We start from the raw sequence: 16,433 nt of genomic DNA on the forward strand, positions 1-16,433 counted from the left end.
TGCCGTCTGAAAACTGTCGATACTGTCCTATCTCCCTGAGTAATTTTCTCCTCGGACTTCATGCCTCCTCCTGACTCCTCCCTAGGCTTTGTTGGCTTGCTTCTGGCCCAGCTTGCCTGTGGGGTGCAGTCCCCTGAGGGCAGGGACCTGGACTCGCTCCCCTCTGCTCTCGGTCTTCTCGGCTCTGAGAACAGGAACCGCCGGGCAGAAGATGCTCCATAATTACCTGCTGAGCGAGTGGGTGCTGGAACCCAGGGGCCCCCGGCCCCCCATGCAGCAGGCTTCTCTCATTGGCTTTTCTTCTCTTCCCAGCCTGCCCGGGACTGCAGCCGTGCCTAGCGCCATGGGCCCGCTGCTCCTGGTCCTGCTGTACCTGCTGCCCTGCGTCTCGGGCCTGCCCTTCTACAATGGCTTCTACTACTCCAACAATCCCAACGGCCGGAAGCCGGGCAATGGCCACGGCGAAGGTGGGCGGCCTCCTGGCTCTGGCTCTATGCTCCGCTGGGTGCCCAGGACCTCTCCTGGCTCCTGCTGTGATATGCAGTCTCCAGGCCACGACAGGGGACAGGGCGTGGAGCCAGAGGCCCCTTCCCTCTCTGGGCCCTTGCAGCGGGCCAGGCTCATTTCTACGAGGAGTGCAAGGGGTGGCTCAGTTACTCTGTGTTTGCTGGTCTCTCGGGCTTGGAGTGCGTTGGAGCCGGATCACCTGTGCACTTAAGGAGGCTCCCAAAGTCCTGCCAGTTTTCCGAGATCTTAAGTGTGACCTCCCCCAGTGTCCCCAGTGGAAAGGGGGTTTGAGATTAGACAGATATGAGTTTGAATCTTAATTTTGCCATTTAGTAGCTACATGGCTTTGGGCAGGTGACTTTTTTTGGGCGGGGGGGAAGGGCAGAGGGAGAGAGAGACTCTTAAGCAGGCTCCTTGCTCAGCATAGAGCCCGACACAGGGCTTGATCTCACGATGCTGAGATCACGACCTGAGCCGAAATCAGGAGTCGGATGCTTAACCGACAGCCGCCCAGCACCTCTGGGCGGGTGACTTTTTAGTTAGCAGTTGCCCACCTACTGTGCGTCAGGTACGCTTCTCGGTGCCTTCCGTACGTGGTCTCATACAACCCTCACCAAAACCCTGGCATACATACAGGCAAGGTTGACAGCCAGCCCAACGAGGGCACCCAGCGGGCTACGCTGATGCCGGGTGCCTTGCAGCCCTGAAAGCAGATACTGAGGATTATTTCATTTCATAGATGAGGAAACCGAGGCTCACAGAGTTGAGCCAACCTCCCAGGGCACACAGATCCTAAGAACCCACGCTGAAATTTGTCTGCGGCAGGACTGAGGACCCAGCCTTCCCCCTCATCATGACATGAGCCTCCCTGAGGCTCTCGGGGAGAATGCGTTCCTTGCCTCTCCCCGTGTCCGATGGCTGCTGACGGACCTGAGCTTGAGGCCGTGTTGCTCCAATCTCTGCCTCCAGGGTCACATCTCCCTCGGCCCCCTTCTAAGAAGATACATGTGACTGCAATCCTTAATACAGTCTCCTCTGCCGTAGAAGCCAACTTTCACAGGTGTCAGGAATTAGGACCTGGTTCTCTCGGGGCGCCATTATTTGGCTCTCCACCTTCCTTGTCCCCCAGAATTTATTTTGTTAGACAATCACGACTTTATTTTTTATTTATTTTTTAAAGTTTTTATTTATTCATTTGACAGAGAGAGACACAGTGAGAGAGGGAACACAAGCAGGGGGAGCGGGAGAGGGAGAAGCAGGGTTCCCGCGGAGCAGGGAGCCAGATGCGGGGCTCGATCCCAGGACCCTGGGATCGTGCCCTGAGCTGAAGGCAGACGTTTAACGACTGAGCCACCCAGGCGCCTCTAGACAATCACGACTTTAATGAGATTCAAGGAAACTTAAAAACTTGAACTTTCTACCCATGACTTCACCAGTTTCCCTTTAGTCCCTGCATGTGTGCAAGCAAAATCACAAATAATCCCCCCCACCTGGGGAACCATTGCTAACCTGTCAGGTGGGTCCCTCCAGCCTTTGAGAGGATTGGGAAAATTGTCTTTCACCTCCTGCTCTACACGTGGTTTGGGAATCTCCCTGTCACTTCATAGAACACAATTTTTTTCCAAGTTCAATGAGTAGATATCTAGCTGCCAGGTTATTTTACTCGGCCGTGTAGTGTTTTGTCACATGGAGGCATTATGATTTAGCCCAATATTCTCAGTGTCTTCAGGTGAAAGCTTCAAGCACAGCTTTACTAAAGCATCGGGGGAAAGCAAAGGACGTAGTAGTCACTGCTTGACAGGCTTGCCTCACGTCTGTTGAGCTTTTTCCAGATGTCCCACCTTCCCTGATTTGAGCCTCAGCACAGCCCATTGTAGCTACTGGTGTGATCCCATTCTACAAATAAGGAAAGTGGTTTGGAGAGTCAGCTGATTTCTCTAGACTAGACTAGACTTGTGGAAGGTTGGAGCCGAGATTCCAGCTTATCTGACCCCAGGTCTGTGGTCCCCAAACTTTGTGCCTACTGCCGGTCCTAGAGCAGCCTTCTCCAACTTCAGTGCCTCGCAAGGTCACCTGCAGAGCTGTTAAAACACTGATCTCAGGGCCTTACCCCCAGAGGAGGTCTGGGGTGGGGCCTGGGAGTTTGCATTTCTGCCAAGTTCCCAGTGATGCTGCTGCTGCTGGCTCAGGGATCCCCCTTTGAGAACCACTGCACCAGAACCACTGATTTTTTCAGCATGAGAGCCTCTGCAGGGGGCCTCCTATGTCCTGCTCACCCTCCTCCCCCACCCTGTGTACCTCCAGGAGTCTAAGTTGACTGTGCCTGCAGTCGGCAGGTCAGGTCGCCTGGGGCTGGTTGGCCTCGGTTGGCCCCAGCTGTGAGGGCTTGTCTCTGCTCCCCGTGGGCTCTCCTTCCCTAGCAGATGTGCCCAGGCTTGTTGTCGCGGGGGCTGGCAAAGAAAGAGTGGACCCGGACTCCGAGCAGGCACAGAAGAATCGTCACTTCTGTCATGTTCATTTGGTCAGAGAAGTGGCAGGGCCAACATGGATTCAAGGCGGAGGGGAATAGCGTCCCTTCCTGATAGGAGATGCAAAGTCACAGTGCAGAGCGTGTGGGTACGGGGAGGGGTGCCCGCATTATGGCCATCCTTGCAAGGTGTAACTCCCGAGGCTGGGGGTGGCCCTTGCAGGGGCACGGATGCGCTGGAGCAAGTTCCCATTGGCACCCACATCTCTCCCAGGCGTCTTCAGTGGGGTGAAGCTGGTGGTAGAGACACCCGAGGAGACCCTGTTTTCCCACCGGGGGGCCAACGTGACCCTGCCCTGCCACTACCACTACGAGCCGGCCCTGCTGTCCCTGAGGCCCGTGCGCGTCAAATGGTGGAAGCTGTCGGAGAATGGGGCCCCGGAGCAGGACGTGCTGGTGGCCATCGGGCTGAGGCACCGCTCCTTCGGAGACTACCGAGGCCGGGTGCGCCTGCGGCAGGACGGGGAGCGCGAGGTGTCGCTGCAGATCCGGGAGCTGCGGCTGGAGGACTCCGGGCGTTACCGCTGTGAGGTCATTGACGGGCTGGAGGATGAGAGTGGCCTGGTGGAGCTGGAGCTGCGGGGTGAGGCCCCAGTGGCCGGGAGGGGGGGGCGACGCGAGGGCCCGGGCCACAGGGAGAGGGCCCCGAGAAACCATCTAGAACTCTGTGCTTTAGGCAGGCATGCGGACCTTGAAACCACCCCACAGGGAAGCTACGGCTATCATTGCCCCCATTTTACAGATGAGGAAACAGAGGCACAGGGAGGTCAAGTAACTTCCCTAAGGTCACACTGCCCATAAATGGCAGAGTAGAAGTTTGACCCCCAGGCAGTCTGGCTCCAGAACCCACTACTGCCTCTGGCTCACACCTTAGAGGAAAACAGGAGCTGAGACTCCGGCAGGTCGTAGACAGCACAGACCAAGGAGGCCGCCTGGTGTGAGTGGCAGGAGGGGTGGGCATGGGGCACGCGGCTGAGCCCTTGTCCCGTCCCAAAGGAGTGCCCTGCTCAGGCCCAGAAGCAGACCCCACACAGGCAGGTTTTCTGATTTGACAAGAGAAGCATATACTTTTATGTGACATCTCTGGACTTTTCTGTAAAAATCTTCTAGTAAAAAAAAAAAAAAAGCAACACTCACAACTCGGTGTTGTCCAAACCAGCCAGAGTGCACACGCCACACCTTGTGTGGGCTCCCGTGGGCAATCTCTGGGGGCTGTTACCTTCTCTGTCCCTAGGATGGGCTGTGTGTTCTCATACCTGTCACACCTGCGAGGGAGGCAGCGGGCACGCACCGAGAACCATGGTCTGGCTCCACAGCCACCCCGTCCCTGCTTGGCGCCCTGGGTGGCCGCCTCCCCCCCTTGGAGCTCCCGTCCCCTCCAGTGTGAGATGAGGGCCTCTTCCACCTCCCTGTGAGGAGAGGAGGATGAAAGGCAAGTCAGGGACCTCTACCATCAGCATCCACCTGTCTGGCCCAGACGGCAGCCAGAGGGGTCACACTCCTCCTCCCTGATGTCGGGTATGACGGGGATGGGAGGGTGCCCACGTAGTCAGGTGAGAAGACTGTGTCCTCCTGTGATGGAAGGGGTGAGCGACCTCTGTGGGGTCTCTTAGAGAGGGACACTGATGTCTTCCACAAGAGTGCCGCCCTAGTGACCTAAGTACCTCCCAAAGGCCCCACCTCCTGAAACCAGCACATGAGGCCTTTGGGGTTTCAGCACAAACTAGGGGGACACATTGAGACCATGGCACTGGGGTTCTTAACAACAGCCCTGTGAATTCAAAGACGTAGACTCCGTTTTGGACCCGGACGGGAGATGACGGGTTTGCTTCTCTGAGGGAGTGTGTGTGTGTGTGTGTGTGTGTGTGTGTGTGTGTGTGTGTGTGTGCTGGGGCAGGGGGCAGGGGGCAGGGACTGGGGTCTCCAGCCCGCTGCGAATTCAAAGACGGGTTTGCTTCTCTGAGGGAGTGTGTGTGTGTGTGTGTGTGTGTGTGTGTGTGTGTGTGTGTGCGCGCTGGGGCAGGGGGCAGGGGGCAGGGACTGGGGTCTCCAGCCCGCTGCGAATTCAAAGACGTAGACTCCGTTTTGGACCCGGATGGGAGATGACGGGTTTTCTTCTCTGAGGCGGAGAGAGAGAGAGAGTGTTGGGGGGAGCATCCTTCCCAGTGGGGCAGGGGGCAGGGACTGGGGTCTCCAGCCTGCTGGGCCCCTGCCCACCCCGTCTGGCCCCCTTTCCTCCCTCTCCAGGTGTGGTCTTTCCCTACCAGCACCGCTGGGGGCGCTACCAGCTCAACTTCCTCGAGGCCCAGCGGGCGTGTGCAGAGCAGGACGCGGTGGTGGCCTCCTTCGAGCAGCTGTTCCGGGCCTGGGAGGAGGGCCTGGACTGGTGCAACGCAGGCTGGCTGCAGGACGCCTCAGTGCGGTACCCCATCGCGCGCGCCCGGCAGCCCTGCGGCGGCCTGGGCCTGGCTCCCGGGGTGCGCAGCTACGGTCCCCGTCACCGCCGCCTTCGCCGCTATGATGCCTTCTGCTTCGCTCCCGCCCTCAGGGGTGAGTGCGCTGGCCACGCGCGGGCCTGGGTGGGGGGCAGCATCTGCGGGGTTTCGGGACCCCTCTGCTCGTCCCGCCGGCACCTTCACCTGGAGGTTTGGAGCACCTGCAGGGCTGGAAGCCACGTTGGGCTGAGTTCTGAGTGCTTTACTGCTGCTTCACCGCGATCCCTGGTTTACTGGGTCATCAGACATTCGTTGAGAGCCCACTGCGGGCTGGGGCCGACACTAGGTTCTGGGCATCACAGACAGAGCAAGCCCCGTCTGTCCTCACGAAAAGGATCCTTCATGGGAAGAGAAACAAATAAAAACAGAAATTCGTTCATTGTCTCATCCCAAGCATTCAGAAAATTGTCCTGGCACATAGTAGGTACTCAGTAAATGATTTTTTTTTAAAGATTTTTTTTTTTCTTAAAAGTAAGCTCTACACCCAGCGTGGGGCTCGAACTCACAACCCCAAGATCTAGAGTCGCACGCTCCACCGACTGAGCCAGCCAGGCGCCCCGGGATTCAGTAAATGATTGGGTGGGCGAGAGACTCTGATTGGTGCAGACTAGGCGGGGTGCCCACCCAGGGTGCAGTTAGGGAACGCTGAGGTGGAGTACAGACATGCCCGGAGGGACCCCAGCCCTCTGGCAGGTGGGATGGAAGCCTCAGAGAGGGGGTCGGAACTGGGAAGGTACGTTCCCAAAGGACGCATGGCAAGTGCCCGCAGCCTGGTGGCTCCCTGGGCTCGTCCTTGCCCGCTCTGTTTGGGGAGGTCTGATGGGTGGGCGTTTCTGCGGGCCCCACTGTCCTCCCTGGCTGCCCCCTCTGCTGGCCAGCCCTCACGCCCCACTTTCCCACAGGGCAGGTGTACTACCTGGAGCACCCTGAGAAGCTGACCCTGGCAGAGGCAAAGGAGGCCTGCCGGGAAGACGGTGCCCACATTGCCAAGGTGGGCCAGCTCTTTGCTGCCTGGAAGTTCCGTGGCTTGGACCGCTGTGATGCCGGCTGGCTGGCAGATGGCAGTGCCCGCTACCCTGTGGTTCACCCGCGCCCCAACTGCGGGCCCCCGGAGCCCGGTGTCCGAAGCTTCGGCTTCCCAGACCCACAGAGCCGGGAGTACGGAGTATACTGCTACCGTCCCCGCTAGGGGTCCCGGGCCTCCCCGCTCGCGCTGTATTTATTGAGTGGTTCATTTTCCCTTGCAGGTTGGGGCAATTTTTGTATTGTTTTTATACTTCCGAAGTTAAATTTTTTTAAATTACTTTTTTTTTTTGGTAAATCCAATATTCCAAATCCTCCCTTTGTTTGGGTGGACACCCCAAGGCTCCCCTGTTCCAGGAATCCCTCTGCCCCTCTCCTCGAGGCCAGTGGAGGTCCGTGGGCTCACAAGGGCTCTCTACTGTCACTGAACGCAGCCCCTCTCCCTGTCTCCCAGTGACACATGGTGGCTGTCCCTGCGCCCCTCCACCTCAGCCCGGGGTGGGGGGCGGTGTCCAGGGGGCCCTGGAGCTGGGCATTGTGGTCTCCTGCCTCCTCCTCTGCGAAGCTGCTGGCCCAGATCAGGGCAGCTGAGGGCTAGGGCTGGAAGCGGGTCCCTAGGCTTCTGCGTGAAGTCCCAGGAAAGGGAGAAATTTCTCTCCCGGTTTTTCCCTTCTCTCTCCAAAGAGTCTGTATTTTGTTCTCCTTTTTCCCTGCTCAGGGAGTGGCCCTCAGGTGTGTGTACTTTCTTTGGACAATAAATGGTGCTGTGACCCCCCCCATCCCTGTGTCTGGCTCTCTGCCTCGTTCAGTCCCGGGGCCCAGCTCCCTTTCCAGGGAGAGCGGGGAGCAGTTCTATTTTAGGGAGTTCCGGGGGCTGCACCTTCAGGCCCCGTGGTTCTGGCTTGCCTGTCGTGTGGCCCACCCTGCCTCGGGGTTGGCCTAGTAGCTGGGGGCTCCGACCTGCTCTCGCACCATCTCTGCTCCCAGGCTGTGTGTCAGCATGGGCCCAGAAGAGGAGGAGGCACCCTTCCCCACCGTCCCCTGAAGATCTCGGAGACCAGCCCCCTCAGTGTCCCACCCTCTGCCCCCTGCCCCCTCCCCAGCTTCAGGAAAGCAGGCCTGCCTCTGCTCAGGCACACCTCTGCCACTCACACTCAGTTATGGAGTCTGTTCTTCACGTGGGCCCGTGCTTCTCAAAGTGTGGCCGGGTAGCATCGCTGGGAGATTATTAGAACTGCCCATTTCTGGGCCCCACCCCAGACTGGCCATGGGAGAAACTCTGTGTTATCACAAACCCTCTTGATTCTGATGCAGGCTCCAGTTTGAAAACCACAGACATCATTGTACTCCCAACTAATCCGTTAATTAATTACATAATTCTTGAGCTATGTGACATCACTGTACCCTCTCTACTTTCGTCCACTTGTTTCCAGACGCATAGGTAATCTGGACACATGTCTATATTCACCAACAAATACTGGACCACACATATACACACCCAAAAAGATACCAGCAAACTCACAGCTGCACGCACTAACCAGCACCCAGACACACCCACAACACAGACGCGAGGGCCCACTGAGCAACTGTGATGAGCAGGGCGGCACCCACCTGGCCTGAGGAGCAGGCTCGTGAGGGGACAGTGCCTGCCATGCACGCCTGGCCCCCACTCAAGGTCTCTTAGGGGGAATCCATAAGAAATCCAAATTGTTTTCATCGATACCCTCTAGCCCCCTTGAGGGCAGGATGCCCAGACCTTTTGGCTAGTGGCCAGCAAACTAGCTAACCACAGTTATGTGTAAGCAAGAGTCACTGTTCCCAGGCTGTCGGCAACTGTTTCTCTCGCCTCTTATAAATCCTGATTTTGCCTCTGCTCTTGACTCTACCAGGCACCTCCTATGGGAGCAGTGTGCTATCAAAGAACCAAACTATGCAAAGTAACCAGATGCCTCGTTTGAGTTGTCCTTTGACAATAAATGCACACGCCACACCCATCGGCCGACACACACACACACACACACACACACACACACACACACAGTCCATCAAACGCACAGGTACCCTCACAAAAATAAAGTACAACAGGTGTGACTGTTCCAGGCTTTGCGAAGAGACAAGAGTCACCCAATTTGGGGTCATTTGATGGAAACATGTCCCAACTGCCCTCCATTCCTAAGAGCCCCTTTGGCAGACCTCAGATGCTGGTTGCCTTCTCTTTTTTATTAAAGAAAGGGAAAAGAAAAGAAAGAGATCTCTTCCAATGTCTTTATTATTATAATTATCATAATCTTCAGTTTTCAAAAATATAAATAGGTGCACGGAACTCTGGTGCCTGCACCGTCCCGGAGGTGTGGGGGGAGGGGGGAGGGGGTGGGGCGGCACTCCCGCTGGGAAGGAAGTGCCCCCCCCCCACCCAGCCCTGCTGAGATGGACAGCTGCTCGGGTGGCAGCCTGGGTGAGAGGACGCTGGAAGAGGGACCTTGGGAGGGAACCCGACCCCCCACGCAGCAGAAGATCCCTCAGCGGTTCTCTCCTGCCCCCTCATCCTCGGCGGAGCCCGCCCCCTCTCCCCCAGGCTTCTCCCCCCACACAGACCGTGCGGCCCTCCTGGCCCCTCATCCAATACATTCAGCTGCAGTCCGGTCTGGTCCCAGCTCTTCGGGCCCCTTCCTCCCTCCTCCCTAGCTCTCCCCGGAGGGGAAAGAACCAACCATTGCACTGCTCTTGGATAAAGTCAGGAAACAAAAAATAATCTTCTTTATTTAACTTAACCCCTCCCCTTCTCCCCCTGTCCCTGCACTGGTCCCTGGAAAGGCACAACGGGAGATTGAAGAAATGTCTCTAGACTCAGTCCACGGGTTACAATACGTTTGCTTGGCTTTGGCATTGGGGGGGAAAATCAGATGCAGTGTTGGCGATTTGGGGGGGCGGGGGGCAGGTGCATACACAATGTGGGATTTGGTTTTTTCCTTCTTTAATGGAATTCCTTATATGACAGAAAGCGACAAGAAGAAGACACCGTCCGTGTGGACGTCAGCCTGGCGAGGCTCCTGGGCTCAGGATCCTGGGCGCATCCTGGAAGCTGCTCTCAGTGGGCTGTGCTGGGTCGGCTCCTCCGTGGGGCCCGTGGGCTCCGCTTCTGTAGTCTGCGCTTGTACGTGGAGGCTGGGGTGAAAGGGAGACCGGAAATCTTGACCGCTTGCTCCAAAGGAAGCTGGGGCAGCCTAGCCTCTCCCCACTTGCCCCTCCTCAGCTGGCTCCCCTTCCCTGCAGAAACCATGGGCTCAAGAAGGGCAACCTGAGGCTTTACCCGCTTTCTGATTTTGATTTTTCTTGGCCCCAACTTGGGCCGAGGGGCTGTGAGCTGGTCTTGAAGAAGCCGGCCACCTGCTTTTTCTTTCATCCTCTCAGGGAAAGTGAGAGCGAGCCCTCCCTGAAGGCAGGGGGGAGTGAGAGGGATGGAGCCCCTGGATAGTGCAGACAGCTGGTGCTCAGGACCCCCCAGGAGAGGGCCAGCCACTGCCGGGCTCCGGGAGCAGGAAGGAGGACCTGGTGGCAGGATCTAATGCTGTGCCCAGCCAGGGTTGGGGGAGGGGCGGTGCTCACGGTCTGTGCAGGTGATCCGAGGCTCCTCCCAGTGCCCGCTGGGCTGGCACCGGATGGTGGGCACGTGGCGCTGGACGAAGCCCTCTGTGCACTGGTACCGCACCAGAGAATTGATCTCGTACCGGTCCTTCTTCTGCCCGAAGGTCCTGGCGTGTTCCACCACGGGGGGGTCTCCGCAGGCCACTGAGGGGCAAACACCCTTGAGAAAGGACTCTCAGAGGGTCTCCCGTGATGAGCCGGTGTGGCCCCCTCTGGCCGTGATGAGACAGCCCAGAGCCCAAGCAAGGGGCACCGTGCTTGGACAGCTGGCCGTGAGGCCTGGCTGCTGGTAGAGGGGCATTTTCATGCTGTGCTAAGCATCTGGGAACCATAGGTTCTAACATCTGGGTTCCTCCGTGATTTAGAGCAGCATGGCAGGGGGGAAAAAAAGGAGGGTCTTGAGGGGCTGAGGGAAAGACAACAGGGAGGGAGAAGGGTGGGGAAAGGGGCGAGCGTCGGGTAGATGGTCTGTGACCTCTTTATGAAAACAGCGGGACAGAGAGGAGGTCTGGGCAGGGCACAGGAATAGGAGGGGTGTGTTCGACCAGCACCTCCGTGTCCACAGACTCCACGGGGAGGATCGGGACCTGACAACTGACACGCATGGGGACCCCAAAGAGAGCGGGGCTCCCCACGCAGGACAGTCCTCGTGAGGGACCTTCTGTGCGGGGGCCCTGGGGGCTGTGTGCATAGGGGCCGGTCTGTCCTCTAGCCTGGGACCCTCACTCTCCCTAGGAGTGGGCCTGCTCTTGCCATTGGCTGTGGGACACTGGCACAGGGAGAGCCCCCCCCACCAGTGCCAGTCTGCCTGCTGGGTGGGGGAGGGGACATCAGCAGCCCGGAGACCAGGAGCCTTGCCCCAGGCCCCCCAGCAGGAGCCTCAGGTCCTGACTCCACCCCGGCGGGGCCTCTCCGGCGGGGGGGGGGGGGGGGGGCCTGCTCACCTGTGCCCTTTTTACACGTGAAGGGCAGGTGGTAATTGCAGGGCACGTCATTCCACTCTCCCTTCTCGTGCCAGATCATCACCACGCAGTCCTCCCCGTTGACGAAGAAGTTGTCGGGCTGGTTGGGGCGCCAGTTCTCAAATTGCTGGGGGGGGGGGTTGGGGAGGCAGGGGTGAGGCTGAGGCAGGAGCTTGGCCTGACCCCCCCCTTCTTCTCAGTCCCTGATGAGGTACCCATGCCACTCCTCCATCGGGCCAGCAGGGGAGAGTCTCACAGGCTGCCTCGTTTGGGGAGGACTGGGCAGTAGAGACATGGCTCCCAACTCCAGACTGTCTCCCTAGGCCTCTCCCTCAGGCCTGGCCCTGGGACGGAGTCCCCTTCCCCAACCCACGACCCTGTTCCCATTCACCTCTTCCAGGAAGCCCTCCCTGACTTCCTCCACTGACCTGCAGCATTTACTATGTCCCTTGGCATCTATGCCACTTTCTGTCGGCCTGCCTCCTAGAGTAGACCGAGTCCTCTGTGGGCAAGGAAGCCCTTGAAAGCCTCCACGTACCCCTTCTGATGATGTGCCTGCATTCCATCATTGTCTTCCTCACCCCCCTGTTCATGCCGGTGTTCACTCGACCCGCCCGGCCCTGGCAGAGAGGACGGAGACACAGTCCCAGGCCCTAGGGCTCCCAGCCCAGATGCTGCTCAGTAGGTGTGTGCCTTCCCCGACTCTGGGCGGCAGAACTCACCAAGGAGTGTCCGTCTGACCAGCGGAAGTCCCCTTCGATGGTCCTGTCATTCAGGCCGATCCACTGGTAGTCTTGGGCATTGTCTAGAGAGAGACGTGGATGATGGGCAGGGCGCTGGACACCCTGAGAACTTGAGCTCGCAGAGCCAGAGGGGATGGGGGAGGGGCAGGAGGTGGGTGGGCTCCTAGGAGCAAGCCACCTGCTTCTGCGGCCCTGACAACGGTCTCAGCGCACGCACGTGCAGACCACCACCCAAGCTGGCATGGACTGGCAATAGCCACAGGGTTAGTCCGGGGCTTTGGGGTACAGCCCCGGTGGCAACCCCCATCCTTCCCTCCCTGCCCTCCACCCCTGCAGGCCCTGCGGGCTCCCCCACCCCGGCACTCACTGTTGACAAACTCCTGCTCCTCGGGGGTGACGATGCTGCTCAGGTGTGACTGTTCAGCCCGACACCGGCTCTCGGCATCCACCCAGCTCTCGCGGTCGGGAAAGTAGCGGTAACAGTGACCCTGGAACTTGGCCCAGCCCTCCTCACACAGCTCTTGGTCTGCAACACAGGTCAGGGGCTTGAAGAGAGAAGCCCCGAGGCCACCTGGGGGTGTCCAGTGTGGCCAGTCGTACGCCAGCCGCCTACATTCACCCCACCTTCCATGTCCATCCTTGAAGGGAGAGGCCCATCTAGATGGGGCTCAAGTTGGGAGCCAGGAAGGCCTGGCCCTGGAGCCCCAGAGCCTCTGGGCAGGCTCCCACCCTTTCTTTCCCTGATGTTGGCCACCCCCCCCCCCCCCCCCCCCGCCCCCAAGCTTTTCTCCTGCTCTGCAGGGTGGAAGGTGGGAGGTGTGGAGGTTAAGGTGGGGAGGCAGGGAGGGAGTTGAGCAGGGCGTGTGAAGGGGGCCACAGCAGGCCGCGCTGGGGGCATGAAATGGCACTTCGGGTAGGCATAGAGGAGCAGAAATAAGGCTGCTCTGGGTCTACAGAAGACTCAGAGCCCTATATCTGTCGATCTGAGCTGGCTCTGGCTGGGCACAAGATACCTGCCACTTGGAGGACGAGGCAGCCAACCGGGGGTCCATGACCCAGGGGCCTCGGCTGTTTATTTAATGTCTTGGGGGCAGATGAGAAGAGGGAGGAGCTTCTCTCCTCACAAACCTATATGGGCAATGGGTTCTGAGTTCAGGAGAGGGCACTGGTTTGGAGCTCTTGGAGTAGCCCGGAGGGACAGACAGAGGCAGGGGCCAGAGCTGGCTCCTTCAGGCTTGGGAGAGCCATTATGAACGCATCTTCCCGTCTCAGCCTTCAGGGACATCACGTTGGTAGCTGTAAATTCCTCAGAGATCGGCAGACTCCACACATCAGGGCTCCCCCTTCCTCTCTAGGAGCCGGTTATTAACCATCAGCCAGCACACCACTGGACAGAGGGGATTCCAAGACCCTCTCTTCCTCCTTCCCCTGCTGCTCCTCGGGCCTGGGGGCCTGAGTACAGGGCCGTGAACCCTGCAGGCTGTATGGAGCCTCCCTTACTGGGTGCTACCCAGAGTCTGGCTGACCCAGGATGGGAGGACCCGTACCTGACGGGGCAGGAGGCTTAGCCTGAAGGCGTGGAAGAGAGACACTCGGGGAAGGCAGACACAGAGGACATGCGGAGGCCAGCAGCCTGAGAAGAGGCGGAGCAGCAGGAGGGCTGAGGGGGAGGCCGCTGGTCCCCTGCAGCCGATGCCTCCTCCAAGGAGCAAGGCAAAGGTCTGGAAAGAAGGTGGCAAGGCCTCCCAGGAGGCCAGAGGAGGCCACATCATTCCAGGGCTGACAGTGCTGACAGCTGGGCTGAGCAGGCAAATGTGGGGGGCGTAACAGCTCTGGGAGGGGCCAGGGCATGCAGGATGGAGGCTCTGGGGAAGAATGAACAGAACTCCAGCAAGGCGGGATGGTGCAGCGGGCCCGGAGCCAAGCCGTGAAGCACCCAATGGACTGAAATGGGGGGGAAGAGATGGAGACTCGCTTTGCTTAGCTGGGCGACCTGGCCCAGCGCCCAACTGGCCGGCACCAGCACCATCTCCGCCTGCCTCCACGCTGGGCAGAGCACCTCCTTTCCTCGTCTGGCATCCAAGAGCTGTTGTCTGTGCCAACAGGCCAGACACTTCTCCCCTGTGGCAAATATTTTGGCATCCTGAGGAGAGAATCCTATAACCCTCCATTCTCCCCCCAGCCAAGACCCCATGCCTAATTTCTTGGTGTCTTGGGGTGGAGGTGGAGGGTTAGAGGCTGCAGGGAAGGAAAAGGGTCCAGGCCTTTTCTTCCAGAAGACTTAAGTTCACCCACCAGTCTGTGATCTTGGCGGTGCCTCGAAGGAACAGGCAATCCCAAACTACCTCCCCACCCTGCTTAGGACCAAAGGGAGACTTCCCAGGAGCTTCATCTGCTTTCTGGAAGTTTCTGGGATATCCAACTTGAGAGATCATAGAAAATGGTTTTGAACCCCTGCATGCTTCTAGGTCTGCATGGGTTATTGCTACTAGTAAATACAAGCCCCATCTCCCTCTTTCTGAGTTGGGATGGCCCTGAGGCCCAGAAGGATGGCAGGGGGGAGACCAGAAGCACCAGAGTGAGAAAGTTGGGGGGCTCCAGCTGACCCTGACAAGTTCCTGGCACACAGCTCCCCCAGCTGAGCCTGGCCTGGGTGCAGAAGCAAAGGGATTGGCAAGGCCCAAAATGGGAAACTCAGCCCCCATCCCTTGTAGTGAGGCTCTGTTCTCCCTGGCCTCTCCCTTTTGACTTGCACAAGGGCGGGGAAGAGGAAGCACGGGCCGGAGTGGCACTGACATGGCAGCTGTCCCTGGTGATGAGAAGACGTTGACATGCAGCAGTCCCTGCTCACGCATGTCATGCCGGTGACATGGGAGCTCTCAGGCAGACAAAACAGAGCTCTTGCCAGAGAAGAAAGAGGCAGCGTGGTCAGTGTGGCCTGGTGGCTTCCCAGGCCATGGAGGGGCCACAAAGGTCCCCTGGGTAATACAGCAGGCCGACACATGCTCATGACCGGGCTGGAAGATCTGTGGTGTCCTCCGGAGAGAGAACCGATTACTCCCACCCATAGCTTCCTTCCAGACAAATGCACGGGATCAGCTCTGTCCTCTTTAGTCTGATGCATGCACCAGCCTCGGGGTGGCATCAGAGGGTCTGGAAGCCCTGACGAAGGTTAGTGTTTTAAAGATCCCCTAGGGCCCCACCTTCCAAAGTGCAGGCTGGCCCGGCTGCATGTCTCTCCTGTGGTCAGATCAGCCAACGCCCCAGAGGAGGGCTTCCACAAGGACGGGCAAGAAGAGTAGGAGTGAGTGAGGCACACTTCTCACCGGTGGCCCCTGAAGTGGCTGGCTGGCTGGACCGTGCGGGCCCCAACCAGCGCCAAGAGCCTGTGGTTAGAAGGAAGGGTGATGGAGGAGGAGGGGGTGCAGCAGTTAGTAACATTAGCTGAAGCCGAGACGGCCGTACCAATCTCACACAGGTCCCCTCGGTAGCTGGGAAGGCATAAGCATGTGAAAGAGTCGATGGCGTCCACGCAGGTGGCTCCATTCAGACAAGGACTTGAGAGGCACTCATCAATGTCTGCAAGAAACCAAGGGCCACCATTAGGACTCTTGCCAGGAACTCCAGCTTGGCAAGCACTGCAGGTGCTTTATGGGTGGCCAGCCCTGCTGCTCTTCCTAAGAGGTGGGGTGGCTGGACTTCCTAAGAGCTGTTGCTGCTGCTGCTGCCGCCGCCATATTGGAGTGCTGAGCCAAAGATCCAACAAGGGTTTTCTTGGATGTGTGTGATTCTTGACTGGCAAGCTTGGAGCACGGGAGCCAGGTTTCCCTGCGGGTGAAGAGATCTGGTGCTTCTGAAGGCAAACGCCCGTTGGAAGAGTGAGCGTGTAGCTCCTCCAAGATGCCTTCTCTTGTGAATATTTCAAGAGGCCTTGGGGTCTGAACTGGCTCTGAACATGACGCTGGTGAGCAAGGACACTGGAAGTCAAGTGCCTGAAGTTTGTTAGAGCTCTTTCTTTTCTTATCTTCCTCTGTAGTTATGAACCGAGGCAAGAGAGCAAGGCACGAACAAGCCAGAGGTGGTCTGGAGAGTACAGAACCATGAGCGAATGGTAGCATGGGATATCCGCATGAGACTCATTCGATCTTTGGGAGTCACAGACACCTTTGTCTTCAGTACATCAGGTTCTAGAATATCTTATAAAGATGAAGCCAGCATCATTCTCTTCGGGGGAGGAAGAGAAACCAGCCCAGCATTTTCCCATGTTCCTTCCAGCTTAGGGCCTTAGAACGTGGACATCTCCAGTGAGTCACAATTTCCAGACAGGTTCCATTCCAGCCAGTTGGGACTAATATCTGAAGCTGGTGAGCCACTTAGTAAGTGGCTAGCCACCACCCTGGGGTACAGGCCAGTCCCCATCAACCTCTTCTTCCCGGGCAGACTCTTCCTCCCTTCTGTTCTTCTGGCCCAAGATGTTCTTTCTGATCCATCTTCTTTGTGGGACTGGAATTGGTAAATCATTGGCCTCAAT

The 16,433-nt window shown here is 58.3% G+C and overlaps 2 protein-coding genes across 7 annotated transcripts in view; one reads left to right on the top strand and one right to left on the bottom strand.

The window, feature by feature from the left end:
• Positions 1-343: 343 nt before the first annotated feature.
• On the top strand, positions 344-6,718 carry HAPLN3 (hyaluronan and proteoglycan link protein 3). The gene is made up of 4 exons (XM_028122073.2): positions 344-467; positions 3,249-3,617; positions 5,282-5,584; positions 6,432-6,718. Exons 1-4 carry the CDS (start codon positions 344-346, stop codon positions 6,716-6,718), a joined length of 1,083 nt encoding a protein of 360 aa, XP_027977874.2.
• Positions 6,719-9,640: 2,922 nt separating this feature from the next.
• The window catches only part of ACAN (aggrecan), a 36,898-nt gene continuing 30,105 nt past the window's right edge, over positions 9,641-16,433 (bottom strand). For 3 of the 6 annotated variants that reach the window (XM_088025195.1, XM_088025200.1, XM_088025196.1), the window contains 6 exons: positions 15,368-15,481; positions 12,270-12,428; positions 11,882-11,964; positions 11,142-11,286; positions 10,159-10,341; positions 9,641-9,717 (listed from right to left, as the gene is read on the bottom strand). In XM_088025195.1, the coding sequence (XP_087881321.1) occupies positions 9,641-9,717; positions 10,159-10,341; positions 11,142-11,286; positions 11,882-11,964; positions 12,270-12,428; positions 15,368-15,481 (761 nt within the window). The remainder of the gene's footprint in view (positions 9,718-10,158; positions 10,342-11,141; positions 11,287-11,881; positions 11,965-12,269; positions 12,429-15,367; positions 15,482-16,433) is intronic. The other 3 variants (XM_088025197.1, XM_088025198.1, XM_088025199.1) reach the window with 2 other exon arrangements.

The sequence above is a fragment of the Eumetopias jubatus genome, unplaced genomic scaffold (assembly GCF_037043125.1).
Source record: "Eumetopias jubatus isolate StellerSeaLion01/CBP00866 unplaced genomic scaffold, mEumJub1_p1.0 scaffold_7, whole genome shotgun sequence".
NCBI lineage: Eukaryota > Metazoa > Chordata > Mammalia > Carnivora > Otariidae > Eumetopias > Eumetopias jubatus.